At 25.0% G+C, this 17656-nt stretch overlaps 1 protein-coding gene across 8 annotated transcripts in view; it reads left to right on the top strand.

The window, feature by feature from the left end:
* The window catches only part of LOC126906109 (afadin), a 53227-nt gene that overhangs the window by 10581 nt on the left and 24990 nt on the right, over positions 1-17656 (top strand). For 6 of the 8 annotated variants that reach the window (XM_050686389.1, XM_050686388.1, XM_050686387.1 and 3 more), the window contains exons 3-7: positions 7220-7418; positions 7491-7600; positions 7666-7828; positions 8179-8462; positions 8572-8725. In XM_050686389.1, the coding sequence (XP_050542346.1) occupies positions 7220-7418; positions 7491-7600; positions 7666-7828; positions 8179-8462; positions 8572-8725 (910 nt within the window). Of the gene's footprint in view, positions 1-7219; positions 7419-7490; positions 7601-7665; positions 7829-8178; positions 8463-8571; positions 8726-11017; positions 11365-17142; positions 17301-17656 lie in introns of those variants that run through there. The other 2 variants (XM_050686393.1, XM_050686391.1) reach the window with 2 other exon arrangements.

Genomic DNA, 17656 nt, shown 5'->3' with positions numbered 1-17656 from the left:
CGCAAATGGCTACCATATTGAAAAATATACTATTTTTGTATGATAATTATGGGTTTTGTATTTTATTTTAATAGAAGTTGATGTTGCTTTTGCAATTATCCATCAATTTTTTAAAATTAAACACTATCTACAGATTTGCATCGAAGCGTTTTTTATGATAGTGATTTTAATCACTGTCAGATTAAATCTATACTGGACCCTACTATGCAATGTCTCTACTATGCCGCGACCCCACTGTGCTACCGTTTATTGTTATAAACGCGATAATAAAATATTTATTTTAAAGATCCTGTTTATACGCTTTGATCATTTTAAAAAGTTATATTCTGAAAGATTAGTCATTTGCACACATTTGTTACAGCAACTGTTCCTTTCCTACAATACCTTTATAATTTTATCTTAAAATTACTCTTGTTCTTTCTTTTAATGGTATTTTTTAGTTTATTTCTAATTCTCATAGTACTAACTTTTATTGTGAACTTTTTTGAGCAATTTTATTAAGTGAATCTATATGTTTATGTTGGGTTTTTTATAAGCTTTAGTTAATATAAATATCTCTACATATTTTTTGTTGAAGAAATGAACAACAAAAATTTCCTTAAATCAATCCTTTAAAAATAGATTGTATGATGTACACTTTAGTGTACATCATATATTCATGCAGTAGAAATGCTTGCCTTAATTACTCGGTCACTTCCTCTACACTTCAATTCAAATTAATCGTCTACAATTATTATAAGTTTTTCTTAAAGTCAATTTTCGAAATGAACTCTACAACTGCAGCCTGGGTTATGCCCTTAAGTTACTCATTGCCTAGACATCTGGCCTCTTCAATAACACGTGCCGTATAACCGCTTTTTTTTTTTTTGTGTTAAATATATTTATACGTACACTTGTTAAAAGGATGTTTGGGTTGTGCCATTTGATGATTGATTTAATAAATTATTTTCTAATATTATTTACCTAAATACATGACGTTCTTCTAATATCATTAGTATAATCAGTTATTTTTATTAATTATTGATAAAACTAAGTTATTATGTGATCAAATTTTTAGAGCTTCTAATTGACTAAATGGACTGAAAATGCATATGCAAAATAATTCAACGTAATTTAAATACATTGAATCGATAAAATGTTTTAATAATCATAGTATATCAAGATGACTCGTAAAGAATATTTTTAGGACTATTGTTAATAGTGAAACATGATTTATTTACGATTTTTATATATTTATGTATTTACCTTAATAAATAAAGATAAATTTAAATACAAATTTACAATAATGTATTGACTCATAAAAAAAAAGTTATTGACGAAATTTTAAAATTGGTATATTTACATTAATTCATATTAGATCAATAAGAACTATTAATAAACTTGTTTTTAAATGATATGAAAAGAGATATTTTATGGCAAATACAGTTTTTTTATGAAATTTACTGTATTGTTTTTTAATTTTTCTAAAAAGTTACTACTATTATTTAATGACATTATTCAATAAGATGTCATGAATACATTTATAAAACGTAAATTAGCACAAACACTTATTATTTCACAATACTTTACGTTGAGAGATACCATTTGTTAATTTTTATTATTAAAATATTTATTTGAGAAACGTGATGATTTTAACTGTTATTATTGCCACACTTGTATTTTGACTTATTATGATTTTATCACGTTTGTTTTAAATGTTTTAAGAGATAAATAGTAGTTGTCAAATAATTACATTGTAAAACACCAAAGAACTTATTTTTAGCTATAAACTATTAAATATTTTCTCACGAGAATATTTGCTTCTAAATGCGACTTTAAAAACTGAATACAGCATGCAATTTTTAATAGAAACATTAAGACCTATTACGTTACTTTAAATTCATGAATAATTTTTTCAAGGTCTGACATGTATCCTAAATTCTGATGTGATATCTTATTAAACATTTTGTTAAATATAATAATGTAAACATTTTATACAATATACTTTCAGTTTAAATTGTATTATATATTTTTTCTTTGTTTTGTACAAGTTTAATTTTACTATACGATTCTGATTTAAAAATTTTGAATTGGATTGTGTTGGAAAATTATAAATATTTTGGTTTATTATTTTTTAAGTATAGATTTCATACACTATTCATGTTGAAGATACATGTTTTTACACCTTATGTAGCTTTGGCTGGTAGAGTGTTTTAAAAATCAACTTGAGTTAACAACTGTGAGAGTTCAATTTGTATTTTATGTGTTTTCTATTTTCATTCTATTCAAATCGAAATCTTCAAAAGAAGGTCAATGTTTTTCCCACATTTTATATTTGATTTAATTAAAATTAGTCTGTTGATTGACCGGTTTTTTCTTTTACATGTTCCTACTATCCCCCGTTAGTGTGAAGATGATGACCGCATTAATGATGCACACTGCAACATTCGCGGATCATGGTTAATCTTTGTTGAGAAGTTCTGCTAGATAAATCGACAGCAGTGAAAAAGATATCCCATAAACGCGCATATCAGGTCATTCATCTGTTTTGCTGTAAAACATGCGTTCGACGTGTGGTAGAGTACAGCACATTGATACCCAACCGTATTTCATGTAATATACTATATAGTGTACATGAATTTATTGCTTATTTCATTCAACCGCCGAGTGTTAAGGATCTAGAAGTTTTATAGAAATTTTGATTTTAGGTCGATTTCTTATGTCACTATCATCACACGTGCACTAAATGTGGTAGTGTTCAAGATACTAGTAGGAAAAAATATCATCAATCGTGTATTGTGAAACATGCCATAGCGAAGGTTTTATAAGTGTGCTATGCAGTACTTCACGCCTTAACCTTTCCGCGTACTTAATGTTTTTATGTTTGCATGGCAAAATTGCGCAACTCCCGTTTTCACAAATATTTTATGGTATAAATTAGTGATGGAAATTATCGAATAGTAATTATCGAACTAGTCGATAGTTCCACTATGCAAACTAATAATCGATTGTCATTTAATAACTATTCAAGTAGTATAAATAGATAGATGGTTTAAAGCTATTCGAATTTTTATGATTATTATTTGATTATTTTTATTAATTATTTGATAGTTAACGCTAATAATAAACTATTTGGTTGTAAAAATAATATTCAAAAACTAGACAAAAGTTTAAAATATTTGAAAATCTCATCACTAGTAAAAATAATGAAGTCTAATCGGTTAGTTAGTTATAATTAACAAAATTAATGTTTTTTTAACCTGTTTAAATTAAGTAAACCTTTTAAAACGATTAATACGTCGCCTAAGACTAATATAAACTTATACATTTTTGGTGTTACAATCATGTTTTTTTGTCCTTTAACTACAACAAAATTTGATTGGTTGATAACAATTTTAGTACGAGTACTCATTAAATTACAAGAATTTAAATACATTGATGAGTTTGGGATGTAGGCGTAGCTACCTACACCAGTACAAATGCAGTTTGTAGTGATATATAATATATATATATATTATATTATATTATAGTATATATTACATACTCTAAAATAATTTTAAAATTTTATTCTTATTGATTTTCTATTATTGTTATAATTTATCACGAGTAAGAAAACAAGATTATTCAGCAATATTATTTTTTTTTACAACATTATTTTAATTATTTAATAATATGCTTTTAATCGTAGTCTAAAAATGGTATATTTATTAAAAAAAACAATTTCAAAAAAATTTAATTGCATGAAAAGTTATAAGTGATGTAGAAAATAATATAATTTTTCTTCTTGAGAAGTACGGTTCATAAATTATCATTAAAATAAATAGGCCCGCGTTACACCTCTACTCCTTATAATACTTGTATGTTTTCATTTAAAAAACAATAGTTATTACTAGTTTATGAGAGGGGAGTGGATAAAACAAATATTTTTTTGAAAATTATGAAGTATAGAATATTATTATATTAAAAGAAAAATATTTATATAATGTTTTATATTTTTAAAGATATTGCAAGAGTTCAACACTACATATTAATTTGTTATTCGTTGTCTTTGTTTTTATATTACTAGAAGCATTGTTCATTAAAAATACTATCGTAAGACTTCTCAACCCAACAATGCGTGATAATTTTAAAATTTATCCAATGATTTTTGCATTTAATATTTTAGAATATTTTGTAACATAAATAATTTATAGATATTTATCATTCTTTACAGGAGACACTATAAATATCTATATTAAATTATTGGATTGTTTTTCTGTGTGACATTTATGTCGACGCCCATCTTAATGACATATAATAATTGGAATTTTTCCTCATTTTATAGATATTTTAAGTATTCAAGTATAAACGTAAAATATATTACACATTTAATGTATTTCATTACTTCATTTGAACTGTTAATATGTTCAATAATTTACAATTTTAATTTTTGGAACTATTTATCGCTAGTCTTAAGACATACCAACTGGAAGATTTATTCTTTGTCTGTACTTATGTTGAGACTTCATGCTTAGGTTTACTTCCTTTTCTAATTACTTTTTACACTTTTTTTCATAAAAATAAATTGCCTTTGGTCCCACAAACACTAAAGAAGATCCTGCTTGTTTTTAACAATTTTAAATTTAAGTAGAACTTCAAGTTTTACAAAACTAAATGTATGTTATTTTTCAAATAATTTTTCCATTGATATTTGTGCTCATAAATTAGAAAATAATAAAGATGTTGCAATCTCAATAGTTCTTGTCCGACATTATATACAATACTTAACTTTTTCCGTGTAATAGTTAAGAAGAAAATAAGAAGATTCTGATAAACACATATTAATTACTTCAATAAAATATTAATTTTGTTAGCAAATTGCTTATGTTACAAATCAATATACGTTAACTAAAAATTTCTTAAACAATATTTTACTCAACATAAACCATTATTAAATAATGTTTATACAAATTTTGTATAATCATTTGAAATGTAAATATTTAGCTGAACCAGAGTAAAATGTATACTTTTGAAATGATTTCGTTTTTAATATTAATATTGAATCGTTGTCGTGCAAAAACTAAACAAGTAATAAATTAATTGTTTTCGTTGCCTTAAATATAAATAAAGTGGATATTAATGTAATAGTAAACTGTATCATATTAATAATTGATTTGTTAATTTAATATTTGTTTGAAATCTCTTTAGAATTAAAAAAAAAAAAATCAAATCATTTAGTAAAATTTTGCATAATAGCGACCAAAACAAATTATTGAAAATAATAATTTTTAACAAAATTTTATTAATTATTAAAAAAAATATTAATAATTATTCTCATTAGTTTTCTCTTTACGAAAAAAACATTAAATTATAATAGAAAGATTGTAGAGTTATAAAAGCAATATTTCATATTACATTTAGTAACTTAATACATTGTATTTATTATTTTTTAATATAAAAAATATAAAAATATTTTGGATGTCACATATGAAATACATCTTGATCTTCCTTAAATATATTAATGTTTTATATTAATACTAAGTAATTTTTATTTATAAATATACACGTAAAATATATTCTTACTATAAGCGTAATTAATTTTTAAATAAATATAGTAGAATAAAACATAAATATTTTATACAAAATTACAGATAGTAAAAATGTGTGTATTACTTTTCTGTATGTTTTGATTTTGATTTTATAGTCGAATTTAGCTGTTTTAAACTTTAATGTGTTGAACAACTTAATTTATTATCAGAAATCAATATTTAATCAATTTTTCGTAGGATAGTTTGATTTTTTTCATTGTTATATTAATATTGTTGATTTCTAATCTTTGGTAAAATGATTGTCGTATTTTTTTATTGTGACTATTTTGATTTAATAATTTAAAAAAAAACAAATATTTGGTATTTATTTTGATTCTTGGACTTTAATATTTTCTAAAATATTTATCAACTATAAGATTTATTTTCTATATCATCAATTTATTAAAACATTTAATATAATGAAAGTTAAATTGAAACGCACATTATAAATTATTTACTTAGATAGTATAGATTGTTTCCTGGTAATCGCTTAGAAAGTGCAATGTTTTCATAATACTACATTAGTGTATAGGCGTATTTTAATTATTGTTATACTTCCGTAATATATTGATAAGACAATATACTCATTTTTGTATGGATTTTTATTAAAAAATGAGTTTAATGTTATTTCTATATTATATTACAATAAATTTAATGAAAGCGTATTTATTATTTCCGTTAATCAGTTTAAATGTTGTTGATTTATTAACATTTATTGTAATACTTTACAACAAAAAAACTCACAATAAAAAAATCGTTATGGCGTTGTGCGATTTAATATTTTTTATATTAGTGAAATACTAAGAACATAATTTTATAAAAAAATTTTATTGACTCATACATAATTTATAAAATATTATATGATATATATATATATATATATGTATAATGATAAAAGTATTGTTTGTACAATACTCTTAACATTTCATTTTGTTGCAATTAATAAATTATTCATAATAATAATATATTCAACATTTAGTATATAATTGTCTGTTGACTAGCTAAATAGATAAGAATGCTAAGTTTTTACAATCAATTAATTAATTATATACCGTGATTGATTTTTAATTTAAAGAGTTTATATTATTTATTGGTCCAAGTATAAATAACATACCGCGTTGAACTTAAATCAGGTTGTATTAAGCTATGTGTTCAATAATTGTAATAGTTACTTATCGCTTAACCGTGAGAATTGCAGCCAGGTGGTTGTGTGAACCGATAACAATGTTACTAACTAATCGAAATAACAGGTGATTATCGTTCACCCTTCTGACTATTCTATTCCTAACTAAATTTTACACTTTTGTTTTATAACACTTATTTTATGTGTGTTGTGAAAACCGTAATGAATAGGCTAAAATAAAATAATAGCACAATTAAGTACAGGAAATTTCCTTGCCTTATGCTTTTGAAACGTGTCCGATTAATAATATAAACACTCTAATTTGAGAACCCCTGCTCATCGTCGTTCAGTTGCTTAACATTATTAACGCGTTCATGGCATACCAATGCGATTACATAGGTATGACGACGACAAGTACAATTATTATTGCGAAGTAAAAATGTCAAAAATCTGATCTAACGGACTTTTATATGACCGCATTAAAATATTCTATTATTATATTTACTTCAATTGTCAACGTAACTATTAATAATGTTTGTGATGTTTACAGGAACTTCTCTTTCATGGTGTAATGAGGTTCTATTTCCAAGAGCCCGGCACTGGACAAAAAGTGGCTACCAAGTGTATTCGCGTTGCTTCAGATGCTACTTCGCAAGCTGTCATCGAGACACTTATCGAAAAGTTTCGACCCGACATGAGGATGTTGTCTGTTCCAGAGTACGCCTTGTACGAAATACACGAAAATGGAGGTGAGCATCGTTTTAATGTAAAATGTGCGTCATTAAAATCGGGCAATTATTTATTATTCTTGTACTTTTTAGACGAAAGAAAATTGGGTGTTGATGAAAAACCACTGTTAGTACAGTTGAATTGGCACAAAGATGACCGCGAAGGTAGATTTCTGTTGCGACGAATAGATGAGGAAACAAATGTAAGTTTGTACAATCACGCGCTAAATGTAATCAAATTTATTATGTTGATATATTTTGATTTAAGATGCCTGCCGGTACGTTCCAAGAAGCAGGATCTAGTTTTAAGCGTAAACTGTCCAAAAGAGAAAAGAAACAATTGAAAAAACAAGAAAAACTTAATCGTGCTAAGAGTCATGGTTTACCTAATGATGAAAACGACCCTGGAGTCGCAGAAAAATTGTATACAGGTAATTTAATCGATTCTGTATATCGTATTTGCATTACTTTTTTTATTATTAAAATGAAAATGAAAAATATTAAAGTTTTATGTGTGTAATATTGTATAAATTATACATACCACTGTAAATTAATTGTTTAATGAACAATTTTTATTAGTATGAATTTTAATCACGAAAGAAATAAACGTAAAAAGTAAAACTTTTTGAGGCACATTTGTTTTTTCGTATTGTTTCCCACAAATAATATTATCTCTAATGTAATTACTATTAGTATTTTAGTATACAATAAGAGATATGTTTTATGCTAATAGTATTGTTTTTATGAGCTATAACTGAAAATTGTATTTTTATTCCTACAGAGTTACCAGAAACCAGTTTCACGAGATCTATATCAAATCCCGAAGCTGTAATGCGTCGAAGACGTCAACAAAAGTTAGAGCGAAAATTACAAGCGTTTCGTAGTACAGACGGCGGTCCTGACACTGGCGGTACACTTAAAATTTATGGAGAATCTCTTTGTAGAGATGTACCATACAAAACTCTTTTATTGTCTATTAGAGACACAGCGCAACAAGTTGTAAAAGAAATGTTAGCAAAGTATGGTTTGGATAAAGTCGATCCACTTAATTTTTGCCTCGTACAAGTAAGTCATTTGCTTCGAATTAAAAAAAAATATTTGTGAAAACAGTAATTTATTTAAATATTCAATAATATTTCAATTTTATCGAACTTTTTTCATTTTATTTTTCAAGGTAAATAATGCAGTTATTCCAACCGAAAATAATTCTGGATTGAATAACGGCATTTCCGACAATAAAGAAATGATGAATAATAACAATAGGGAGTACATATTAGATGACGATGAATGTCCATTAGCTATTCTGATGAATCATCCTCAAACTAGAGGTAAGTGGATTTTAATCTTGCATAACCTTACTATTTATCTAGCTTAGAATAACTGTGTTAGTTTTTAGTAGTGAAAGATATCATTTCATTATAAGTAACTCGATGTTTTCTTACTAAGAAAATGCACAAGCGTTTAAACATTTGTATAAATTAATCGAGTTAATGGAGTTATTAAATATTTGAAATTAAACGCGTAATTTTTTGATACAATAATCGTACTTAAAATAAATCTGTTATTTATTATTCAACTAAGTTCCTAAACCTTAATAATGTTTAATCATAAATAAATAATTTTTTATATCACATGAATATTATTAATGATATTATTTTTATTAGTTACTAAGTTAATTTATGGCTTTTTAGTAATTTCAAACAATCAAACCAGTCAACTTTTTAAATTTATAATTTTAGAAAAATTTAAAAAAAGTACGAATATTTTATACTTAGTATTATAGAGTGTTCGACCACTTTGATTAAAAATGGTTCAAGTTTTAAAATAATTAAATATAAAAAATAAATTATTAAATGTTCGTACAGCTATTTTCGTATTTAATAAATTTTCCTGTTTCAAATATATTGTATTTCGTGTTCAACTAAAAAGAACTTCTGTTAACGGTTACTTTCCTTATTTTATTTCTTACTTGAATAATTTGTGGGTAAAATAACTATCCTCTCAAAAAGAGGATTTTCAATGGTTTTTTACATTTGATCGTTACGCGTCAGATTCTCAACTTAAAAAGTTTTTTCTTTTAGGGTACGCGTTTTTTACTTTTTAAAACCCAAGAACATAGGACACAGAGGAATAGATTTGTCGTAAAGTGTAACTTGAATTTTGTTGTTTTAACATTGAGTTCTAAGTACTTTGTTAGTATAAGTTCATAGAATTAGGTCAAACTTTATTATACATATTTTTAAATAAGCTTTAGTCACATGAATTACATTTTTAGTTTTATTTTTACTTAAAAAATAAAATATAACAAATTAGGTTTATGTTCTGCGATAATAATGGTTTTTATTAGCCTTGTCAGGTTCGGCTGAATGAACTGTATCATAGTAAATTAGGTTCATATTGTGTTTTATTACATTATAAAAGTTCCATTGCTTGTACTTCCCGTAACCTTAGTATAAAATTAAATTTTTTGGTAAATTTGCGTGTTTCTTTAATTTATATTGCGTGTTATCAGATTTTAAGCGAAACATACTTAAGTCGCTGACTTAAATTCATTCATAACCGTTTACGACTTAAAAGTTGACGAGTGTAATGCGATTCTCTTGTGTGTTTTAATATTTGATGGACTTTTAATCCAAGAGTATTTTTTAAATTTCTTTTCAACATCTTAGAGTTACTGTTTTGAATAAGGTAATTTTTTAGTTTTTATATACTGTAGCCTTATAAATAGTTTATTTTTTTTTAGGCGTTCATTTAAAGTGGTCTGATTTCATACAATAATTTTAGTTAATTCTCTTAAAAAAAACATGAATTAATTTCTCAGTTTTTTCTATGTTTTATATAAATTGCCATTGTGTTTTTTCGTTGATTTAGTTTATACGTGTAAAGATTTAAACAATGTAGACACAGAATTCAAAATTACAGTGTTAAATAAGTTTGCTTTAGATGATATGCATATTTTTTTGCTCAATTAAAGGATAAAATATATTATCAACCTGTCGTCTTGGCTGTAATAAATGTATTGACCCAGTATATATAAAAGACAATTTTGTTGACATAGTTGAATATTTATTTATTTATCATTAATCATTTTTAACGTTCACTCTAAACGCTGTAACTTGTGTCAGAGAACTTACATAGTCAAATGCAACGCAATCGAATTCTGTATATACGTACCTAAGCACGACTATGACTAGGAAGCCGCCTAAATATAACACAACGATTTAATTTTGTTAACTAACATAAACACCGATATTGATATTAGTAATTTTAGATTAAATGTTAATTTATTTGAGTATTATTTCACTCTGTTTCTCTTATTTATTTTTATCATAAATTAGTATTTATTAATATATAATATAATACGGTATAAAAATAAAAGTTCATTATTGAACAATAAGCAAGATCGAGGCCTCAGTAGGAAAATGAATACCTTCAAAAGTCACATCTGTTACTTCCTTAGCGGCCACTGAATCAGCCACTGCGATTGCGGCAATGGTCACCGTGCGCGTTCGCGCGGCCGATATACTGACAAATACTTCGAAAGCGACAGTTACTGTGCCGCTCATATGGTGATCGCGTGTCTTCTTTACTGTCGCTAAACAATTTTCAAAACATAGATACTTTTTTACTATAAACCTATAGATACCATATTGTATCGACTATTAATGCTGCCCGTGTGTTCATGCGTGTGGTCACGTTGACGTCAAACGTTTCGTTTATGTTTGTATATTTTCATTGGCTGTTTTTGAAAACGGTAGCTGACTAACACTTGTCTTATTAGTATGTGATTTAATTAACGTCACACGATTTACATTCCGTTTTCCCATTGTGTGATGAGTTAAATTTTCTAATTGAAAGTTCGGTTCCGGTCAAGGTCGCTATATTCCGCGGCGTTCATTTTTTTATATATATTTTAGGATCTGAACATTACACAACACTTCAAAAATGATGGATTGGGGCATAAGACGTAAGCTAAAAATTCAAAAAATTTATTTGATCCACTGTTCCATCCCTGTACTAGATAATTGTTTTTTCAACTGCTTTTTGTACGAGCGCGCGCGTGTGTTTGTGTCATAGCTATATGAATTAGTGTAAATAAAAATATTATTAATCAATTTTGTTCGTTAATTTTGTATGAGCAAACGCTAGAAATATTAAAGGCAAACATTTTTATCCAAATATATTTCTCAAAACTTTACATGTTTTATTTAATATTTCATTGAGTCTTGACTTTTTGTGTTCCTTTGTGTATTGTAGATGTTATTTGAATGGTTTTATCTTCTTAGGAAGAAAGCCTTGTTATTTTTTATGAACGTTTTTATATACTATGATTTTGTATTTACAAATGCATGCATATGTGATTGACGTAGAGCATGGATTTGTGCACTAATGTAAAAAGTATCATAATTAATAAGTAGGACAAGTACATGCGTTTTTGCTCTGACACGATAAATTTTCCCACTATGTAGTTATATTAACATTGCTGTGTGTTATATTGTTTTAAATATTCCATGTGAACTTGTATGTAAAGTTTTTGTCGTACTTAATAATAACATTTATCGTACTCAAAAGACTCAAACTATAGTAATTTTAATGAATAATCACGTACGTCACATATTCGTTACTGTGTAATATTGTTTAAAATTTTGACGTACGAAATCTCTGCTATTTTTTTATTTAGTATTATAAAATTACTCATAACAAATTAATCCGTGATTTTGACAAATTTTCCTGTATAAGAAACCAATTATTTTTTAACTTTTCATATATAATTTTTATAGACTGTTTAATTTGATTTAAAATTATATAATTTTACGTTATAATAACTGTTTAAAAACCATTTAAGTATTTAATACTCAAAACCGACATCAAAAAGTTATGACTTGTTTCACTTTGTTTTATTACGTTTTTCTACTTATTGTAATCAAATAATATGCAAAGTAGTTTCAAAAATAGTTAATTTAAAATGTGCATAGCTGATATTTTTCAAAATAAGGTTTTATTGATTGACATGGTTGTTTCTGTTTTTATTTTGTTTGTTTTCAAGTAAATTGAATAACAAATTAAAATAACTATTGTGTAGAAATAGTACTCTTGTAAATGAAAAGTTTGTTTGAAGAATAATGTTGACATAAGTTTACCAAAATAAAATTTAAATGAATATGGGTTACTAATATTTCTCTATTGATTTATTTTAATATGGATTGACTCCTACGAAGTCATTAAATATTTCCTATCTGTATCAGAATTTTCATTATTATTCTTTAATTGGAATTTTAAAGATAATTTTTGCTAATACAAAACTTTTGTTAAATTTTGTGTTGATTTCTAGAAAAAGTCGAAACATTAAATTTTATTTTTTAATTAAAGTGACATTATGGTGTTTGATTTTGTTTTTTAAATAGAAAAATTATATTTAAACAAATATAAAGGATAGAGTAGTAAAACAGTTTTAGTGATACGTTCTTTCTTATGTATGTATTATTGGCACTTTATGTACACTAATAACTAATATTGGCTCAAATCCAGTACTTTTAAATTCTGGTTATTTAAACAATTCAATAAACATTGAAATATCATTTTTTTGCATTAATGTATTTACATCCGGTATTTTAACGTGTATATACCGCAACATAGAAATACACTTTGAGTAACCTTTAACAATAAATTTATAGTAAATAGATTATTCGAAGTTGATTTTACTTGTAATTAATGTAACCAATCGTTATAAAAATTCCAAAATACTGTCACCAGTTTTTTAGATATTATATTTAGTCAAAAAACCATATATTTCTTTTACATGTATAATAGGTCAGAGAGAAAACGTATAACTGAAATATTGATAAATATAGTCAAGGTTGCAGACTTGCTGAGCTAATCATAAGGGTCTTGTATAGTGTATACATTTTGTAATTTAATTATATATTCATAAGCTCTTTTGCTTTTTTATTTTTGTAATTTATGTTTTTGAATTGTTTACGAATTAATAATTCTGTTCATAAACCGCCTATATCTGAGATCAACAAATGTATGAAAGCTTCTTTATCATTTTTACGAACAATTTTTGTACACTCGCAATTTGCATTCAATTTATTATAGAAATGATTTGGGTACACTTAAATAATAACATTTTATCGTAAAGTTATAATATTTATGTCAATGGTGATTAATATAAAAGACAATCATTTTGTTTATCTTCTAAAAAATATTTCACTTGAATTAATTTCAAAATGTATTAGAATTATAACAAACCTTATTTAAATATGATGTACGTGAATCTTTTATTAAGTTAAAAAATTACATGAACTATAGCGCCATCTTGTGGCGAAATATGTAAGCTTCACTATGTTTAACAATCTAAAGGTAGAGCCATGACATAGGACTTCTTATTTATTGTAATAATTAATTTATTTAACCTCAATGTTAAATGATAAGATTTATGTTATAGGTCATTATCGTAAATTTTTTTATTGAGCTTATTCTAATATAAAACATTGAAATTACGTTCTATGTGTAAGACTCCATTGTTAAATTATTTTTTGGAAATAAGGACATTATATGTTTAAAACTAATAAAGTATGTGACACTGAAAAATTATGAAAATTTTCAAATTAGTAACTGCCCTTAAGAGTAATCAAACGTTAAAATTCATAGTTTTTCAAATGCAAAACAGATAAAGTAATAAGAATTACAGTTAGTGTTGGGCATTTTCAAATATTTTAGACTATCGAATAGTTTTAAAAAATAAAAATTCTAAGTAATTACTAATTTTTATTATTTAAATTGCATTAAAATTTTGAAAATTATGAAACACATTTTTTTTTATTCTGCGGCGTCTTGTTTAGGCAATTTTGATACCACTTTGCGCTGTAGCGAGATCTGATGTTTAGTTTATAAAAATCACCTCGAACTTGACACAATTATTATCTTTTTAAAATATGTGTATATATATAGATCCAATATAAATTACGTTTAAAGCATATTTATTATTATTTATTAGAAATTAAATAATAAAAATAAGAATTTTTTTTTATTTTTTAAAATTTTGAAATAGCCATATTTAGTCTTTCTTAGAAGTTATAATTGTAATTTGATTAGTACTTGTTCTAAAATTGTATTTAAATTTGTAATCATTGTAATACATAGAGTGGATATATGAAATATGTACTCCAATATAGACTGCACCCACCTAGAAAACCAATATTTAGGCTCTCTACACCCACTTACATGCACTACATATTTATGTAAAAAACAACTTCAACGAAATTATTATTAGATCAATAGTGAAAAGAGATGTCAGAACCGCGTGCCAATCCCTGTGTAAATTCTAATTTTTATTTTGTAAATTTAATTTTTTACCAATTTATACTAATTATTGCTAAATTAATTCTATTATTTTTCGTCATTAAAAAAAGTATCATACAAGTTGTTGAATTTTTTTACTTGTAACTTAATTTCCTTGACTTTTAAAACTTATTGTCTTATTTTTGGCAATTTAAAATATAATATATAGATTTATCATGGCTAATAAAAAGTGATTAGCTTCCCCTGCATATGATACTTTATTTTTTTTAAATATTTTTAACTCTTGTGTAATTAATTCTGATGCATAATTTTCTTATACTACATAATCCAAAACCACATATTAATAGCAATCATACACTTTTATATGTTTTTTAAAATTGAATTTTACAAAGTTTTCTAACTTCATAAATATAATTAAGTTTTTTAATTATACTTAAAATCTACGTGTACTATTGTATTTTTTCTATTTTCCCCTGAGAGATGATAAACTGTTTAGTTAATTAAACGATGTTTGTGTTTACGCATGACAGAATTCTCCAATATCTGCTTAATATAATGCAATTATAAATTAATTTTTAACATGATTATGTTAAAAATATAAAATGGCTTTATACAGGGTGTTCAGTAAATAAGGAAACGAATTTCTATTGTACTCATTGTTTGTAACAATTTAACTGTTTCCTAACTTACTGAACACTCTGTATACAAAAAAATATATGTTCATTCTAAATTTACTTTGTGGTACAACAAAATGGAGATAGTGTTTTTGTTTTGGTAAGCAGCATATTTTTTTATCTTATAGTTAATTATTTAATTCAAACCACTTACTCACATGTCTGTTAATTTTTTTATTACAATAACTAATAACTCATTTGTTTTTGTTAAATTTTATTAGTGATGGGAAATATCGAATAGAAACTATCGAGCTATTCGATAGTTGTTCACTATTCGAACTATTCGATAGTCATTCAAAAAATATTCGAATTGTAAAAATATTCGATAGTTACACAATATATTCGAATAGTTTTAACTATTCGATAGTTTATGCTAAAAATAAACTATTCGGTTGTATAAACACAATTTGAATAGTTATACGATAGTTTAAAATATTTGAAAATGCCCATCACTAATTTTTACTATTATTAATTGTATAATAATTTATTTATAAGTATTCGTTAATTATCTTCTTATTATAATTAAGTATACTTAATACAAATTTTAGGTAAAACTAATCGAATATTTTTTAAAACCATTCGGTAGCCCATTCGAATAGTTTTTAAAACTATTCGATAGTTTATTCGAATAGTTTTTAAAACTATTCGATAGTCTATTCGAATAGTTTATGCCAAAAATAAACTATTCGGTTGTATAAAAACTATTCGAATAGTTATTCGATAGTTTTAAAAAATAGTTTAAAATATTCAAAAATGCCCATCACTAAATTTTATACAACCATCATATTGTTGAAAATATGAATCGCATAAAAAATTGATGTAAATAACTTGGAACTATCGTTACGAATCTGTTGCTCATTCATTTTCTATAGTAAGTTATTGATTACACGCTGTTTTATCCTTAACCTCAGAGATATCTAATTACTTTTTACTCCTCTAGAATCACATTTTTCCTTTTAAAAACAATCGTATTATTACAGTATTGTTCTTCATGAATGTTTTATTTTAGAATTTTTTTAGAAATATCAAAAAATATTGTATTATTGTAACACTTACTTTTAATTTTATCATACCGTACGATTAAATATTCAAAAAAGCGTTGTATTATCTCAATAAGTGGGTATGATATTTTTTTGTAATATTACACTGCCAGTATTGAAGGACGGTTGTCAATTAAAATTTTTACAAATAAAAAAAGTTATTCGATGAGCAGTGTCCATTTGTTAATCTATAATTATGTACATTAGACTTCCAAAAATCAATAAAAGTATTGACGGTTGCTTCATATGTGTCATTTCATTGTGGTGTGTCTAATGCACTATTGTGCCGAAATGCTGATGTTATCGTTTGTTTAAGTTGTTTAAGACGTTCAAAAATGAATGTCGATCAATTTTTAATCTACAGAAATAAATTTATTCGTTGTAGAATCAGATGTGTATCAATAATTAATAATGTGTTTAAATAGTAAATTTTTCATTAAAAACCTAGTTGTTTTTTTATATTATATATTTTATTTTCAATTATCTTTATTTTTATTTTTTAAATTACTTACATTAGATCTATTGATTATAAAATCTCTATATTTTATTACATTCGTAATAAAATATAGAGCATTAAAACAAATTTTTATGATTGACTTTTACTGGTATTTTTTAAGTGAAGATAGCGCCACTATTGCTATTTTCCTGTGCATGAGTTTTAGTAGGCTGATTCCATCAGTCAAAATATAAAATAGATACATTGGAACGTTTGGTCATAACGGACCTCGTACGTAATGGATCATGTTAGAATGTTTTTTTTAATTCTTGTAAAATAATCATTTAATAAATTAACATTAGTTTTTTAAGTAATTTGTACACAATGATTGGTCTTTGGTCATATACGAATTTTCGACTTCGAAACAAAGAATGTGAAGTACTTTTGGGTATACTATAATATATATATCTATATTTTTTTTAATAATTTCAATAATTACATTATTAGTTCAAGTAACTAGACTTATTTATTACTTGTAGATAATTTTAAAAAATATTGATAAAGTTATGAATCATGTACATTTATTAAAAATAATACCTTTTTAATGAAGACGTTTTCAATTATAAATTTAACTTAATTTACCATAGGTGTTTTTTCAAATTTTAATAAGTTTTTTCTTTCTTTTGATTGATAAAATTATTGTGATTAGTTTCGAGACATATTTTTTTATCCAAATGCAGATTTATGCAGAAATAAAATTTTGGAGACAATAAAACCAATATTTGTTATTATACAAAATTCTTC

The sequence above is a fragment of the Daktulosphaira vitifoliae genome, unplaced genomic scaffold (assembly GCF_025091365.1).
Source record: "Daktulosphaira vitifoliae isolate Bord-2020 unplaced genomic scaffold, ASM2509136v1 Scaffold_4, whole genome shotgun sequence".
In the NCBI taxonomy this organism is placed as follows: Eukaryota; Metazoa; Arthropoda; class Insecta; order Hemiptera; family Phylloxeridae; genus Daktulosphaira; species Daktulosphaira vitifoliae.
The sequence above is the reverse complement of the archived record's forward strand: the minus strand, read 5'-3'. Positions and strand labels throughout refer to the sequence as shown.